Below are 18,765 nucleotides of genomic sequence, written 5' to 3' on the forward strand. Positions count from 1 at the left end.
GCGCGGCTGACGTCATATGACGCATCAGCCGGCGCTAACTCCGGTAAGCGGGCTTAACGATTTTCGTTAAGCCCGTCTTGCCGGAGCCTACGGCGTCGGGCTGCTAGCCCCGACCGGGGACCAGAATCGGTCCCCCGTCGGGAAGGGGCGCGCTGCCGTAAAACCCGCCCGGATTTTACGGCAGCTTTACGATTTCTCCCGTTTTGGGAGAATCTCGCCCCATATCTCTGGAATCAATCTGGTGAACGTCATCTGAACTGCAACTACATCCTTCCTCAAATAATGGGACCAAAACGGTACACAGTACTCCAGGTAAGGTCTCCCCAATGTCTTGAAAAGTTGCAGCAGCACTTCCCCACTTCATTCTCCATTTCTTTAGCTACAAACACCAAAATTCCATTTGCCTTCCTTATTACCTGCTGAACCCGCACGCTAGTTTTCTGCAATTCATGCATAGGACACCCAGATCCCTCTACACTGAAGCACTCTTGAAATTTCTCTCCAAGAAAATAAATTGCCATTCCATTTTTCCAACCAAAATGGATAACCTCACACTTATCCATGTTGAAATCCATCTGCCAAATTTTGGCCCACTCACTTAACCCATCTATATCTATTTGTAAATTTCGTATTTCCTCATTGCAATTTACATTTTATAGTATCATATTCAAATTTGGCTTTAGTACATGTATGCCTGAATCTAAGTCAATATATATTGTAAATTGTTGTGGTCCCGATGACGAACTCTGTGGCACCCCACTAGTTACATCATGTCAACCAGGAAAAGACCCATTTATACAGACTCTCTACCTGCTGTTGGTTAGCCAATCTTCTATCTAAACTAATAAATTACCCCATATCCCATGTGATGCTGCCTTGTGTATTATTACCCTTTTGTGCAGCACCTTATCAAATGCATTCTGGAAGCTCAGATATACTATATCTACAGGATCCCCATGATCCATTTGGATTGTTAAATCTTCAAAGAACTCTAGAAAATTAGTCAAACACTATTTACCCTTCATAAAACCATGCTAACTGATGGATTGCATTTTGACTTTCCAAATGTCCTGTTATTACTTCCTTTTTTTTTTTAAATAATTTTTATTGAATTTTTCAAAATACAAACATTTTAACCCCCCCTACATTTACATTTAAATTATAGCAAAACAAAGTCAAACCCCCCTACTTAACAAGAAAAAGAAAAAGAATCCCCCCCCCCCCTACCCGCGCGTCCCCCCCCCCCCCCCCCCCCCCCCCCGCCGGCGAACCGACAGTCAGACCAACTTATCATTTCTAGCAGCGTCCTCGGGCAGGCCTTGCCCGTGCCACCGCCGCTACCGTACTTCCTTCGTCGTTGTCCCCCCTCCCCCCCCCCCCTCCCCCCCCTCCCGCCCTCCCCTCCCCTCCCGGGTTGCTGCTGTCATGGCCTCAGTTTCTATCTCTGATCCAAGAGGTCTAGGAAGGGTTGCCATCGCCTGGAAGACCCCTGCACCGACCCTCTCAGGGCGAATTTGATCCTTTCCAATTGGATGAAGTTTGCCATGTCGTTTAACCAGGTGTTAACACTCGGAGGCCTTTCGTCCCTCCACTGAATCAGGATCCTCCTCCGAGCCACCAAGGACGCAAAGGCTAATATTCCAGCCTCCCTCGCCTCCTGTACCCCCGGTTCCACCCCAACCCCGAAGATCGCAAGTCCCCATCCTGGCTTGACCCTGGACCCCACCACTCTCGACACCGTCCCTGCCACCCCCTTCCAGAACTCCTCCAGTGCCGGACATGCCCAAAACATATGTGCATGATTCGCAGGGCTTCCCGAACATCTAATACACCTGTCTTCACCCCCGAAAAAACCGACTCATCCTTGTCCCCGTCATGTGGGCTCTATGCAGTACCTTAAATTGAATGAGACTTAGTCTCGCACATGACGACGACGAGTTAACCCTCTCCAGGGCGTCTGCCCATGTCCCGTCCTCTATCTGTTCCCCCAGCTCTAACTCCCACTTATCTTTCAGCTCCTCTACTGGTACCTCCTCCACCTCCTGCATAATCTTATAGATGTCCGAGATCTTCCCCTCCCCGACCCAGACCCCTGATAGCACCCTATCACTCACCCCCCTGTCGGGGAGCGCGGGGAACCCCGCTACCTGTCGTCTGGCAAATGCCTTCACTTGGAGGTACCTGAACGTGTTCCCCGGGGGGAGCCCAAATTTCTCCTCCAGCTCTCCCAGGCTCGCAAACCTCCCCTCTATAAACAAGTCCCTCAGTTGTCTAATACCCGCCCTCTGCCAGCTCTGGAATCCCCCTCCTGTGTTTCCCGGCGCAAATCTGTGGTTCCCTCTTAGTGGTGCCCCTATCAGACCTCCCACTTCCCCCCTGTGTCGCCTCCACTGCCCCCAGATCTTGAGGGTGGCCGCCACCACCGGGCTCGTGGTATACCTCGTGGGAGGGAGCGGCCATGGTGCCGTTACCAGTGCCCCTAAGCTTATGTTGCCGCAGGACGCCCTCTCCATGCGCTTCCAGGCTGCCCCCTCCCCTTCCATCATCCACTTTCGTACCATCGATGTATTTGCCGCCCAGTAATATCCTGAAAGGTTGGGTAACGCCAGCCCTCCACTATCCCTACTCCGCTCCAAAAAGACCCTTCTAACTCTCGGGGTGCCATGTGCCCACACATACCCCATGATACTACTCGTTACCTTCTTGAAAAAGGCCCTGGGGAGGAAGATGGGCAGACACTGGAACAAAAACAAGAACCTCGGGAGGACCGTCATTTTAACTGACTGCACCCTCCCTGCTAGCGACAGCGGCACCATGTCCCACCTCTTAAACTCCTCCTCCATCTGCTCCACCAGTCTGGAAAAGTTCAACTTGTGTAGGGTCCCCCAGTTCTTTGCCACCTGCACCCCCAAATACCTAAAACTTTTAACTGCTCTTTTGAAGGGGAGCCTCCCAATTCCCTCCCCTTGGTCTCCCGGGTGTATTACAAAGACCTCACTTTTCCCCAGATTTAATTTATATCCCGAAAAGTCCCCGAACTCCGCTAGTATCCCCATTACCTCCGGCATTCCCCCCTCCGGGTCTGCCACATACAACAACAAATCATCCGCATAGAGCGAGACCCGATGTTCCTCCCCTCCCCTTGTCAGTCCTCTCCACCCCCCTGAACCCCTCAGTGCCATCGCCAACGGCTCAATCGCTAATGCAAAGAGTAAGGGAGATAGGGGACATCCCTGCCTAGTACCTCGATGGAGCCCAAATATTCTGACCTCCTCCCGTTTGTTACCACACTTGCCATCGGAGCTGAATAGAGCAGTTTTACCCACTTGATAAATCCCTCCCCAAACCCAAACCTTTCCAACGTCTCCCACAAGTATTCCCACTCCACCCTGTCAAATGCCTTCTCCGCGTCCAGCGCTACCACTATCTCCGCCTCCCCTTCCACTGCTGGCATCATAATCACATTTAACAATCTCCGGACATTTGTGTTAAGTTGGCGTCCCTTCACGAACCCCGTCTGGTCTTCATGGACTACCCCTGGCACACAGTCCCCTATCCTGGTTGCCAGGACCTTTGCTAACAGCTTGGCATCTACATTTAAGAGGGAGATAGGCCTGTAGGACCCGCACTGGACCGGGTCCTTGTCCCGCTTCAAAATCAAGGAGATCAGGGCCTGCGACATTGTTGGGGGCAGAGCCCCCCCCTCTCGCGCCTCATTAAAGGCTCGCACCAGCACTGGACCCACCAAGTCCACAAATTTCCTGTAAAACTCCACCGGGAACCCATCCGGCCCCGGCGCCTTCCCCACCTGCATCTGGCCTATCCCTTTAATTAGCTCCTGCAGCTCTATCGGCGCCCCCAACCCTTCCACCAGCTCCTCCTGTACCTTTGGGAACCCCAATTTGTCGAGAAAGTTCTTCATTCCCCCTCTCCTCTTCGGCGGTTCAGACCTATACAATTCCCTATAGAAGTCCCTAAAGACCCTATTCACCTCTTGCCCCTTCTGCACTACATCCCCACCCCCCTCTCTCACTCCCCCAATCTCTCTGGCTGCATCTCGCTTACGAAGCTGGTGTGCCAGCATCCTGCTCGCCTTTTCCCCGTACTCATACGCCGCACCCTGCGCCCTTCTCCACTGCATTTCCGCCTTCCTAGTGGTCAGTAGGTCGAACCTGGCCTGCAAGCTACGCCGCTCCCTTAATAGCCCCTCCTCTGGTGCCGCCGCATATTTCCTATCTACTTCTAGGAGCTCCCCCACCAGCCTCTCCCTTTCCTGCCTCTCCTTCCTCTCTCTGTGTGCCCTTATGGAGATCAGCTCTCCTCTAATCACTGCTTTCAAGGCCTCCCAGACCGTCCCCACCTGCACCTCACCTGTGTCATTCGTACCCAGATAGTTCTCAATGCCCGTTCTCACCCTTCTGCACACCTCTTCGTCCGCCAACAGCCCTACATCCAGGCGCCACAACGGGCGTTGGTCCCGCGCCTCCCCCATGTCCACGTCCACCCAATGTGGTGCATGGTCCGATATCGCAATGGCCGAGTACTCCGTGTCCTGCACTCTCGGTATCAGCCCCCTGTTCAATACGAAAAAAATCGATCCTAGAGTACACTCTGTGGACGTGGGAGAAAAAAGAATACTCCCTCGCCCTAGGCCTACCAAATCTCCATGGGTCTACCCCTCCCATCTGCTCCATGAACCCCCTTAACACCTCTGCCGCTGCCGGCCTCCTATTCGTCCTGGAACTCGATCTATCCAGCCCAGGGTCTAACACCGTATTAAAGTCCCCTCCCATGATCAGGCCCCCTGCCTCCAGTCCCGGGATGAGGCCCAGCAGGCGCCTCATAAAACCCGCGTCGTCCCAGTTCGGGGCATACACATTTACCAGTACCACACTCTCTCCCTGCAGCCTACCCCTCACCATCACGTACCTGCCCTCCTTGTCTGCCACCACCTCTGCCGCCACAAACGACACTCTCTTTCCCACCAAAATCGCCACCCCCCGGTTCTTGATATCCAAGCCTGAGTGGAACACCTGTCCCACCCACCCCCTTCTCAGGCGGACCTGATCTGCTACCCTCAAATGAGTCTCCTGCAGCATTGCTACATCAGCCTTCAGTCCCTTCAGGTGTGAGAAGACCCTTGATCTTTTGACCGGCCCATTCAGCCCCCTTACGTTCCACGTGATCAATCGGGTCGCAGAGCGACCCGTCCCTACTCCCTGTCGATTAGCCATGTCTTGTCCCTTGCTCGCCCCGGGTCATCCCTTCTTTTCTGACCCGCTTCCCATAGCGATGGCCCCCCCCCCCCCCCCACCCCCCCCCGGCTCTCCCCTTCTCGTCCCTGGTCTTTCTAGCAGCAACCCGGTGTCCCCCCCCCAGTCCCCCCCCCCTTCCCCCCCCCCCCCCCCCCCTGGCTAGGACCCCTCCTAGCCGCGATGTACCCCACATCGTACTCCCGAGAGTCAGCTGGTCTCCGCTGACCCGGCTGCTCCTGCCACATTCCGACTCCTCCCGGTTCACCCCATCTGCGCCCGTGAAAGATCCCCTTGACACCCCCGAGAAAGACCCGCATAATCAACCCGCTCCCCCCCGTCCCGTCTCCCCAACTTAACGATATAAATACAAATACCCAATGGCAACTAAATACATAAATACTTAACTACATACTTAAATAACAAAATAATTAACTAACTATCAACTAACAGTGTGCCCAACCATCACCCTCCATCAAACAGTATAAATAACCGCAGATAACCATAACCCGAAAAGAAAAAAAAGAACCAAAAAACCCCCCCAAGCACCCAAAGAAAAAGGGTAAGAGGGGTAAATAACTAAGGGAAATTGGAAACGGGAAAAAACACCCCATAAGAAGCCAACGACCCACAATAGAGATTTCAACAGTACAAATATACAGAAACACCCAACAACTCGAAACCTTCAAAATATTCAGAAAAGTCAACCGTTCGAGAAAAAACACCCCAAACACTCCACGAAACTGTTACCCAGTTCCGACCTGGCCTGAAAAAGAAAAGGGCCACTTGCACAATCAAGAGTCCCCCGGCGGCTACGACCGCCGGTGCTCCCAGGTTTTAGTTCGTGTCCAACTTTTCCTCTTGTACAAAGGTCCAGGCCTCCTCTGGGGACTCGAAATAATGATGTTGGTCCTTGTAGGTGACCCACAAGCGCGCCGGTTGCAACATTCCAAATTTGATCTTTTTCGCGTGTAGCACCGCCTTTGTCCGGTTGTACCGGGCCCGCCGCTTTGCCACCTCCGCACTCCAGTCCTGGTACACCCTTACCGTCGAGTTCTGCCACTTGCTGCTTTTCTCCCTTTTAGCCCACCTCAGGACTTTCTCTCGATCACTTAGCCGCTGGAACCGCACCAGCACCGCCCTCGGGGGCTCGTTTGCCCTAGGCCTCCTGGCCATGACCCGGTATGCCTCTTCCAATTCCAGGGGCGCCGGACCGGCCCCTTCCCCCATCAGGGAGCTCAACATCTCCGCCACATATCCCGGGAGATCCGACCCCTCCAGGCCTTCTTCCAGGCCCAGGATCCTCAAATTTTTCCTCCTCATCCGAGTGTCCAGCTCCTCGAAGCGGCTCTGCCACTTCATGTGGAGTGCCTCGTGCACCTCCACCTTTGCCCCGATGACTGTGGCCTCCTCCTCCCTCGCGGCCATCTCCTGCTGCAGCTCTTTAATCGACGCCTCTTGGATCGCCTGGGCTCCCACCAACCTGGTGGCCGTCGCGTTCATGGACTCTAAGAGTTCCACTTTCATCTCCGTGAAAAAACGGAGGAGAGCGGCCTGCTGCTCCTCCGCCCATTTCTTCCACTCCTCCGGTGCACCGCCGGCCGCCATTTTGATTTTCTTCCCCCGCTTTTTTTGGGGAGCTGCTGCCGTTTTTCTTGCCGCTCCACTCCGGGTACCGACCATAAAATCGGTCTAGTTCTCCTCAGGGGACCTTCCCCCACCGGGATTCGTTTTTTCAGCGCCGTTGGGGCCCTCCAATTGGCCCAAAAACACCTTTGTTGCAGGAGCTTCCAAATGTGCGGCTTAGCTAGTCATAGCCGCAACCGGAAGTCCTGTTATTACTTCCTTAACAATGGATTCTAACAATTTACCAACGACTGATATTAAACTAACTGATCTATAGATTCCTACTTTGCGCCTCCCTTCCTTTTTGAATATTAATATTTTTCCAATCCACTGGAATCTTTCCCCCATCCAAGGAAGTTTGGAATATTATAACCAATGGATCCACTACCTCTGTCACCACCCTTTTAGACCCTAGGATGTTTCGTCAGGACCTGGGGAGGTCTACCTTCAATCCACATAATTTGTAAAGCACTTTTACCATATTGATGATTATTTTTGGATATGCTTTTTAATTTAGCCACTAGCGGCTCATATTCCCTCAGCAAAACATCTATCCTTGTTTTACCTATGTCTTCTACCTATGTTGGCACCGATGTAGACCACCACAGTTGGAAGTGGATGAGATATCCCGAACCCTGGCGCCAGGTAGGCAACACAACCTTCCGGACTTTTGAACCTGTTCACAGAGAACAGTGTCTATGCCCCCAACTATACTATTCCCAATTCTGACTACATTTCTGTTCTCCCCTCCCGAGTTGGATGGCTCCCTGTACCAGTGCTGTGGTCAGGTTGCTGATCCTCCCTACAGTCCCCACAGGGAGCAAGAATCTCAAATCTCTTGGATAAGGACAAGGGCTGAGGCTCCTGCAACCCTAACTCTTGGATCCCTCAACCTATCTCACTCCGTCCCTGACCAGTGGTTGAATCAAAGGGGTGTGACTGCCTCCTGAAACAGCATCCAGGTAAACTGTCCCCCTCCCTGATGTGTTGCAACATCCGAAGCTCAGCCTCCAGCTCATCAACTCGGAACCGAATTTCCTTGAGCAACCAACACTTGTTACAGATGTGTTCATTAGGAACCACAATGAGGCCCACCAGCTTCCACATCATGTAGGTACAACACATCACCTACCCCTGCTTGTCTATTTTATTTAATTCACATTTAAATTTATTTTTAGTTTCCAACTGGTTTTCAGCTTTTGTAATCTGTAAAATATTTCTCCTTTTTACCTTTAATCTGAAAGCAATTTCGAATAGGTTAATTCAAATTAGCAGTTACTTACCAATATGAACTTACTGGTTTCCTGTGCCGTTACTCCTGGATTCTTTTTCAAATTCAGCTTACTACCTGAACAGGTGTCCATCGCAGGCCTCGCCATCACTGTTCCTCCCTCTTTCACCAAACTCTAGCTGCACTCTTGATGCAACAAGACAGCACTCGGTGCACTCTGATGCAACAAGACAGCAAGCCCCCCTTTTATGGTACCTAATTCAAAGTTTTTGAAACAGGATTATACCAGTTGTCTAACTAGCTTCAGCTGAGAGCCTGTAAACTCCTGTTTTAACGCTGCAACTAAACTTCACCCAGCCAAAAGAGCAACTTAAAAAAAATTAATTTACAGGATGTGGGTGTCGCTGGTTAGTTAGGCTAGCATTTATTGCCCATCCCAAATTATCCCTCAGAAGGTCGTAAATCGCTGCAGTCCCGGAGGAGGTGTAGGTACACTCACCGTGCTGTTTGGGAGGGAATTCCAGGATTTTGACCCAGCGACAAGTGAAGGAACTCCTACAGTGATGTCCTGGAGCCAACATGATTGAACTCCAACCACCACAACTATCTTTCTTTGTGTCTGGTATGACTCCAACCAGCAGAGAGTTTCCCTTTGTATTCCCATCTACTCATAGCGCTCCTCGATGCTATACTCCGTCAAATGCTGCCTTGATGTCAAGGGCAGTCACTCTCACCTCGCCTCTGGCATTCAGCTCTTTTGTCCCAAGTTTAAACCAAGGCTCTAACGAGGTCAAGAGCTGAATAACCTTGGTGGAACCCAAACTGAGCATCCCAAACGGTTATTGCTAAGTGCCACTTGGTTTCTTCCATTATTTTTCTGACGGAGTGTAGACGGATAGGGCGACGGCAATTGGCTGAGTTGGATTGGTCCTTTTTCTTGTGTACAGGACACACTTGGGCAATTTTCCACATTTCTGGGTAGATGCCATTGTTGTAGCTGTACTGTAATAGCTCGGCTAAGGTGTGGCAAGTTCTGGAGCACGTCTTCAGTACTGTTGTCCAAATATTGTCCCAGACCAGGTAAGGATGGCAGATTTCCTTCCCCAAAAGGATATTAGTGAACCAGATGGGTTTGTACAATAATCGTTTCAAGGTCACCATTGGACTTTTAATTCCAGATTTGTCTTTTAGTTTAAATTTGAACCTGGGTCCCCAGATCATTACTGGATTACTAGCCCAGCGACAATACCACTATGTCAACGCCCACCCCTTCCCTGCCAAATTAAAGAACAAACTTTAAAAAAAATAAATTTAGAGTACCCAATTAATTTTTTCCAGTTAAGGGGCAATTTAGCATGGCCAATCCACCTATCCTGCACATCTTTGGGTTGTGTGGGCGAAACCCACGCAAACACGGGGAGAATGTGCAAACTCCACACAGACAGTGACCCAGAGCCAGGATCGAACCTGGGACCTCGGAGCTGTGAGGCAGCAGGGCTAACCCTCTGCACCACCGTGCTGCCCTAAGAACAAACTTGACGCTAAATTAAATTAGCCTTACATGCCCTTCAGATTCCCTGTTTTACCAAACTCCAGCTAAAACAAGTCAGCACTCAGCACTGAGTGATGGTAAACATGCCAGATGTTCTATTATATGTACAGGGCATTGTGGAGTGCCTTACTTGCATTAATATTTCCAAATACAGCACAAGACACACTGAAACTTGCTGCAATCATTAAAGTTCTATGAAATTTGGAACTTTACCTAATTGTTTTGACTGCTGTGCTGACCATTCAGCCCAATAATTTTATTTAAAATATGTAGGAAAATTCTATTGTAGGAGAAGTGGAAACAGGCCTCTTGAAAGCCTTTTGCTAGGCCAGTCAACTTAATCAAAAACTGAGGAAGCATTTCAAGATAAAACCTTATACAAATTGAGGTACAATCCCCCAGAGATGGATAAATGCTTTATGAGAACATAACTTTCTTCAAACACGAGCAAGCGTCATTAATAATAAGAATAATATTTATTAGTGTCACAGATAGACTTGCATTGACACTGCAATTAAGTACCGATTGTTGCAATATCTGCATACATTTGCTTCCTCCCATCTTATTGTACACTAATCCAAATCAATGGAGACATGTTTGAAAAGGTGGTGCCTGAAGGAGGGGAAAAAATGCTCCTCATGGAGCCAAGCACTAAAAACAGACATTGTTATTGGCAATGATGGCAGGGAAGAGGGAAAGAGAAGAATAATAGCATGAAAGTAATGTTGTTTTTGCAATTCCTAGAAGTCTGATAAACTTGTGCTCAAGGTGAATCATGTTCTTTTTTATAAAAAGGCAAAATACAATTCAGATGTACTGAATTGTTGCCAAACCTAGCAAGTCAAAAAATAGTTACGTCAACTTTTTTTTCCCATAATCACAGCAGGGCATTGCAAAATCATAACAAACACACACACATACTCTAAAACAGGCAAACCGTTCAATTTGATTGAATGCATTTTGCATCTTCTCAGATACCAAAGGTTAGGTGTTGCAAGCCCAATCCTAAACATGATGAACGTGTATTTCTAGTCAGATTTGGGTTTTTTTGTGTGGAAATCATGACTTTGGTATACTAGACTGTCTTCCAGAGCTTTCAAACTATTCTGGTAGAACCATCAACAATCTATACAATATTTTTGCCTAACAGATCAGAGGAGTTGTTATTCAACTGGTCTTCGCTCTTAGTGGGAGGCATTCAACGAAGAGATATTAAGGATTTGAGCATGTATGTTCCCATAAGACAGAAAGGTGGAACTAGCAAATCTAGAGCCTCTAGATATCAAGGGGCTTAATGGAGATGATGAAAGAAGAAAAAGGGGAAGCCTATGACAGATACCCAAGGCTCAGTGCTGTGGAAAACCTAGGATTCGAAAAGGTGCAGAGGTGAAATAAAAAAATTAGGAAAGCAAAGAGAGGGCCTCAAGATAGTGGCAAGTAAAATAAAAGAAACCAAAGGATTATTTCCAAATACATAAAGAATGGAGCATAACTAAAGAATGAGTAGGATCTACTAAGAACCATAAGGGTAACCAGTATGTTGAGAGTTGGGAGAATATTGTTATGGTTGTTAACAAGAGTGGCAGAGGTCAGGAACTCACTGGTAGTGACTTACGTGACTGAAACCTTCATACTATTTAACAAGTATTTGGCACAGTCTCCCTGTGTTTGCCTGGGTTTCGCCCCCACAACCCAAAGGTGTGCAGGCGAGGTGGATTGACCATGCTAAATTGCCCCTTAATTGGAAAAAAATGAATTGGGTACTCTAAATTTATGGAAAAACACAAGTATTTGGATGTACACTTGGAAGTGACATAACCTACAAAATTAACAGACCAAAAGCTGGAGAGTGGGATTAGGCTGATGACTAATCAGCCGATATGGACAAAATAGACTGAGTGGCCCCCTTAACCACGGCAAATTTCTATAACATAACATTTCAGTATGTGATAATATGCATAATGTAAGTTTGTACATAATGTTATGCATGACCTTCAACCACTAGGTGACATTGTAAACCCATGATGTCACCATGTGATCTGGAAGTTGGTCGTGCTGGGAGATAGATGTATTTGCAGTAGTTCCACAAGAGTTGTTTCGTGTTAGTTGTTTGTTAGTTAATTTATCCTAGTTATCTTATCACAGTTTGTGATAATAACATTTTGAACTACATGTTCTGTAGTTCATCATAACTTCAGCCAGTCTACAGAACATGATAGTATTCCTGGAGTATAAGGTTCTCACAAAAAAGACGGTATAGCACTTGAAAGATTCCAGGTGCTGTAATGTGTTTCTATTTTGCTACAAACTATATGAAATTAGAGAGTTACAGTCGGAAATATTCAACAAACAAAGCAATTAGATTATAAATATTCCCCAGTTCTCATGCAACAACTAATCCTTACTGTAGAGAACAAACAAGGAAAGAAAACAGGTGATCATTTAACAAAAACACTTATGGGAACCAATTAAATCTGTAAGTGTTCCACCTTGGGTTTTAATTACATGGACCTCCCAATGCACAAAGCAAAAATCATTGGCATACGTCCCACTTTATTAAAGAGTTCAAATGTCTAGGATAGATTCACTAACTCGGGTTGCATCCTTGGCAGCATATCCACATTAGAAGAATGTTTATTAAAAAGTTAATTATAACATCCACCTTCATTATATGTAGAGTTTGACACAGGCTTTGAATACTTAAGCCAAGCCGAACCACCTAGTAAACGGTACACATTTTTCCCTATTGCTTTATTGATTGATAGCATTCACATGCAGTCAGCTACCAGCTTATCACATTATAGATATTATTTTAAAACATTGAACACCCCATGAATATAGATACATTGGGCCATGTGCAACATCTTACCCTCATTAGCAGCTCTCTACTTGTCACATAGTTATTTTCATTGGAGAATATATCTGAAAGCTCTTGAAACATTGACATGCTGTCCCTAGTCAAGAGAATGAGACAAATTACTTATGAGGAAATAGAGGCAGATTAACCAATGGCTGCCTACGACTCTGACATTGACAAGCAAGAAGCGAAGACAAATGGAGGGTGGTGAAGTATTTTGGGAGCTTCACAGAATGGAATGTTAGCGAGTGGCATTAGCAACCCTTTGGCAAATATCATAGCAGCCAAGAGAAACGTCCAAGAAATCCAAAAATTTAAACATGGTCAAATTGGCGGTGGCACAGAGATAAAACTATAGGTGCGTGCTCTCAAAGGTTAGCACACTTCCTCAGGGAATAAAAGAAGTGTCTTTTCTGTACTCCCAACATCCTGTACAAGCCATTATCTTACATTACTTGGCACAGCATATCCACAGGGGGGGAGAAGTTTGTGGCAAATTACATCGAACAACACATTGGTGTTGGACCACAATCATTTAAAGTGTAAGTTGCTGAACAGCATACATAGATACATAGAGAGGAGGCTTTTTGGCCCTTCGAGCCTGGTCCGCCATTTATCACGATCATGGCTAATCATCCAACTCAATAGCCTAATCCTGCTTTCTCCTCATAACCTTGGACCCCATTTGCCCCAAGTGCTATATCTTGAATATATTCAGTGATTTAGCAGCAACTACTTCCCGTGGTAATGAATTCCACAGGTTCACCTCTCATTGGGTAAAGAAATATCTCCTCATCTCTGTCCGACATGATTTATCCAGAATCCTCAGACTGCAACCCCTGGTTCTGCACATACCCACCATTGGGAACATCTTCAATGCATCTACCGTCTATTCCGGTTAGAATTTTATTTTAAGAAAATTACCTCAGCAACTCCTCAGTCTCTAGCCAAAAGAAAGACCGATTCTGACAATTTGCCAATTGTTAGGAGTGCACCAATTGTGCCCCTAGTAGTCCTGTCAACGCACCTAGAATCTGCAACTCATTACCACATTACATAAAAATATTAAATAGCTACCTTGGAAAAGGGACTTACTTTGATACAGATGCTCAAGACTTCTTCAACTTGAATATTGAGATTGACTGCATTGCAGATACAATTGCACAGAGAGACGAAAAATTCTTCAAGATCCTACATTCCTGTTAGAAAATCGGGGGAGTTCTGTGTAAGTATCAATGGTTTCTACTTTTTCGATAGAACAGTTCAAAAGACACAGCCAGGACATGTGTGTGGGTGGGGGAGGAATAGCCTGTGCCCAATCAGAAAATTGAGCACTGTTTTTATTAGCTCCTTTTTTATACCAACTCAGTTAATCTCAGCTCGGATAGCAGCAGCAGTGCCCTCCATACCCTTGGCCCTCCCTATGAAGGAAGTAGGAGAAGTAAATCAGTCATAATTCTCACTCTCGGGCAGCATGGTGGTGCAGTGGGTTAGCCCTGCTGCCTCATGGCGCTGAGGTCCCAGGTTCAATTCCAGCTCTGGGTCACTGTCCGTGTGGAATTTGCACATTCTCCCTGTGTTTGTGTGGGTTTCGCCCCCACAATCCAAAGATGTGCAGGCTAGGTCAATTGGCCACGCTAAATTGGAAAAAATGAATTAGGCACTCTAAATTTTTTTTTTTTTAAATTCTCATTCTAGAGGGCAACAAACAGGATCAGTTGGCAGGTTCCAAATCCCCCCCCCCCCCACCCCGGGGTTGGGAAGGCGAGGGGATGGACGGACTGGAAAAACACTGATTTGGGGCTTTTATGGAGGCATTCCCTTGACTCGCCAGGAGACCGGATCCCAGTCCAAATTGGCAGGCAGGCTCTTGGAACCTAGAGTGGAAATCAGCTTTCAGCTCGAGGGGGACAGCTGGCTGTTGCAAAGGCTAAGTAACAGAGGGCGTTTCAACACAGAAACACCATCTCATCACCTTAAAAAAAATCTAAATTAATACTATAGATAAAGCAGCCAAGGCCACCAGTAAGATGGGCGTCTCTCTGCAAGGTGGCCTTTGGTTGTGCCGGCACCCAGTTAGGCAGGGAGGACCTGTCAGTCTACCTGGAGCTCTGGCATTCGGATATAGCCTGAAGCCAGGTGAATTGCTGTGAAACTGGAGACCAAGTGGAAAATCCCATTCCACCTCCTGTCAGTGCAATTAGCAAGGCTTTAATGAGCGTAACTGATGTGGGAACCGCCGAGCCGCAAACCCACCTGCCCCAAGATGACCAAGAAAACAGAACGCTAAACCGGCACCAATAATTTTAGGCCCCGCCTGCCTCCATTCGTGAGCTAAACAAGGCCCTACCCCGGATTTATTTATAAACCCCCCCCCCCCCCCCCCCCTCCATTGCTGCTGTTCAGTATGCTGACATTCAGCACTCAGTAAAATGCAGAATAGTAAATTTGGCAAGATGTCAGAGGGAAGTCACACCTGCATTGGATCATCCACCAGAAAGAATTTAGACAGGAAGTAGGAATAAAATGTCATTAATTAATTACAGCCAGTGGTACGGATGCCTGGTCATATCCCAACAGTGGCTATGATACTGGACCAAGACTGTAACATTTTAAAAATGTTTTATAAGACTGTGCAAAAAGATTGATTTGCTCCAGGGGTAATAAGGGCTTGGCTATTTTTAAAAACAAACAAAAGAAAAACAATATTATATTTGTATTAGCTTCAAACCCAACAAGAATAGCTTACATGCATCTTTTAACCCCAACATCAGCTTTCCCTTAAACACCACGTTAAATAAACATACAGCTCTCAGCCCCACTTAGGCAAGCAGATGCTTGGATTTATAGAATATATTCCGTTTTTTCAAGTAGCTCCTTTAGGCCCCTTTTCGAAAGCCGGTATCTGTGGCAGTTTTTCATGACCTCTCTCGGTGGGTTTCCAAATCCTTCTACCATTACCGGTTCAAACAGGATTCTTTTCTCGGAGCTCCGCCCAGCCCCTCAAACAATGGCTCAGTCCCAGGGTGTCCAGTCTTGAATTAATCATTGCTGTTGTGTTTTTGATTGCCTACTCCTATTTACACTAAAGAACAGGGTTGTGCTACGAATACAATTTATGGACAAGAGGCCATCGGGTTCTGTAATGGGCTAATAGCTGGTCAGATCAGAGTGTCCTGGAGGACTAGTTATCTTGAGCAAGTCACCCTGGCTGAGCAGGAATATCCTGCTTATTAACAAATTTAAGTCTGAATGGAACAATGTAACTGAGGCCAGTTGTGTGCGTATACCTCTTACTCAGTGCTAGCAGTTTTACTCTCAGTATGTTAATCCCTAAATTGCCCACTACATCTTCGATCCCATTGCTGGATCCAATTTCTTAGCATTGCCCTATTGTAACACCAGCGCTGGACAAACTACAACATACAATATCCAACTTCATTTTTGAAGTGCAATTAACCCAAAAGAGTTTCATACAATTAGTTTTTACTCTTAAGTGTTCAAATGCAAGCATTAGTGGAGGCATGGACTGTTAGCTACATAACCCTAACCTCTTCTTCTTCAGACTAACTGCAGCTTTATTTATCCCAAGGAACTCAATAGATAATAAAGCCAGATTTTAAGACTGGGCAGAAGCCTTGGCCCAGGGCTCAAACAACAGCGGCTTTAAAAAATTTTTAAAATGCAAGACATTAATTGAAGCATGTCAGTTAGAAAATAAATACATGGCCATCACATTTTTTGTATAATTAAGTGGCACCTGATTGCGACATGACTACAGGATCTCCAATTCACAACATCTGGCAAAACAGCTTCTGTGATAGGCACCGCCAATTAAGGGGCTACTTATTCAGCTTACTCTGTTATTTGCAGCCAAGGGAGACAAATTTTACATACTAGATGCTTGTTCTTCACAATAACAAATTTTACTGATTTACGTTTGCAGGCTCTCAGCACTATGGAAACTATGAATGCAGTGATTCGCCATTCTACAGAAGTCTACTCTTCTGCTTCAGAAACCTACCTCATTCGGGTTCTCGCTCACCTACAATCTGAGAGATTTTCTGTGCTTGAACTTGTTAACACTTAACCGGACCAGCTTGCATGCTTTATTTTTCCACATGCATGTGGAATTTAGCTTTTCGCATAGACAAAAATTAATAATTAATGTTGTACCTGAGCAATGTCAATCCACTTCTCAATAATTTTTGCCCTCTGCAGTGGTTTCATCAGGAAATCCTTTAATATGGTGCTGATGACACACCTTGTGACGAGATTGAATTGGGCAATAGTGGCCCGTATTGTAGATACCAGATGCTTGTTTTCCTTCTTGTCCCGTTGGGACCAGATGAATCCCAGGCAATGATGGGGAACCACCTTTTTGAACAGTTGCTGATCAAAAATAAAAATAATCACGAATAGCACAATGGACCACTTGAACTCTAAAAAATACAAACAAACCCTCCTGCCCACTTCCCTAATACTTAAGTAGAATGTTTGTCAGTCACCGGTGGATAATTCTCACAGATACCGGAGTAGATATTAGTCTTGGGTAGTGGCGTGAAACATGTAATGTCCCTTCAAGCTGCCTGCTAATGTTGGATGCGGTGCATGATGGGTGGCCAATCCATTTGACAAAATTGACTTTACAAGAGCCTCATAAATAAAAGCCTCATATGCACCAATTAAAATGGTTGGTAACACTAACTAAAAATATTTTATAAAATTGAATGCAAATAAAGGCTGTATCCTTCATAAATTTGTTAGAAAAGATCAAACTCAAATAATCACTGTCCGAATAGAAGGTCAAAAATAAGGCGCGAGGGAGCTATTTAATCCAATTGGGACAGTATTCAAGTTCAGAAAATAAACCAGAAAAAAAGTCAGAAACAAAATGCACTATTAGGATGGCTCACCAAAATCCTAGGCGAAGATACAGGTTTTAAGGCTGGTGCTAAGGATTGTGAGAAAGCACTACAGTTTGGGAGATATTATTTGAAATAATTGTGGAAATTGGTGGTTGCACCTCAGAATTTGTGTAAAAGCATTTAAGACAAAGGAAACTTGGAGGGAGAGGGGTAAAACATGAAAGCAAAGCCCTTGATGGAAGCAACAGAGGGAAAATATAATTTAATTTAAAAGAAGATTTGAAAAAGTGTGACTTGTTGAAAGTGGAATTTCATAGAATGTACAGTGCAAAAAAGGAGGCCATTCAGCCCATCTGATCTGCACCGGCCCTTGGAAAGAGCACTGCACTTAAGTCCACAGCTCCACCCCATACCCGTAATCTACTAACCCCACCTAACCTTTTTGGATGATAAGGGAAATTTAGCCTGGCCAATCCACCTAACCTGCACATCTTTGGGCTGTGGGAGGAAGCCGGAGCACCCGAAGGAAACCCACACACACACGGGGAGAACATGCAGACAGCGACCCAAGGCCGGGAATTGAACTTGGGACCCTGGAGCTGTGAAGCAACACTTTGCTACCATGCCGGAAATTTGAAATCACTCATATGAAAGACGGAGTTCAGTGAGACAGGTGGCTCATGGAATAAGAATCATCTGGGGGAAGATTCGGAGGAAAAATCCACAGACACTAACTTGGGTTCAGAGCGGATTGTGTATTTGACCAGTCATCTTGTATGCTTAAATGGGACTGTGTGTTAATGAGACCATTGTAACTTAAGATGCACTTTGTAATCATCATCAATCCTAATTAAGGAGTATTGTATTGTAACCCAATTTTTTTGTGTTTATTAAATTATTTTTTTCTGGTTGTTGAAACTAATTAGCAGTCACATGACTCCGTTCTCGACGTTTTAATAAAAAGTTAACGTTGTAGTCTTTTGAGCCATGGTCCCATTCTGGGATTGCCCGTTCAGTTATATCAACTGGGAATCTAACAGGTTGAAGTAATTATTTTTGTGATGGGGTTGAAAATTACGCTTACATGTATCATAGATAGTTTGGTTTTGCCAGAGCCAGTGATTAGGAGGGCATGCAGTTTCTGGTGCCTGCTGAAGACTGACTATGCCTTCAATCTTCCCCATGTTCAATGGCAGGAAATTTATGGCTCGTGCACAAGCAAATTAACTACCAGTCTAACAACACAATGACAAGGCAAAGATCAACAGAAGTGGCAAAGGGGTAGAGCTAGGCATCAATGTACCTGTAGAAGCTAACCCCAATGCCTGTAGATCATATTGCTGAGGGGCAGTATTGAGATGAGCTAGGGGAGTGAGTTC

At 46.3% G+C, this 18,765-nt stretch overlaps 2 protein-coding genes across 2 annotated transcripts in view; both read right to left on the reverse strand.

Annotated features, from left to right (window-relative positions):
* LOC119964231 overlaps positions 1 to 18,765 on the reverse strand; it is a 901,051-nt gene that overhangs the window by 822,242 nt on the left and 60,044 nt on the right.
* Positions 1 to 18,765, reverse strand: part of LOC119964892 (ral guanine nucleotide dissociation stimulator-like 1) — a 56,819-nt gene that overhangs the window by 24,168 nt on the left and 13,886 nt on the right. The window contains 3 exon segments of the mRNA XM_038794978.1: positions 12,531 to 12,615; positions 13,614 to 13,717; positions 16,695 to 16,910. Coding sequence (XP_038650906.1) covers positions 12,531 to 12,615; positions 13,614 to 13,717; positions 16,695 to 16,910 — 405 coding nt within the window.

Source organism: Scyliorhinus canicula, chromosome 4 (genome assembly GCF_902713615.1).
Source record: "Scyliorhinus canicula chromosome 4, sScyCan1.1, whole genome shotgun sequence".
In the NCBI taxonomy this organism is placed as follows: Eukaryota; Metazoa; Chordata; class Chondrichthyes; order Carcharhiniformes; family Scyliorhinidae; genus Scyliorhinus; species Scyliorhinus canicula.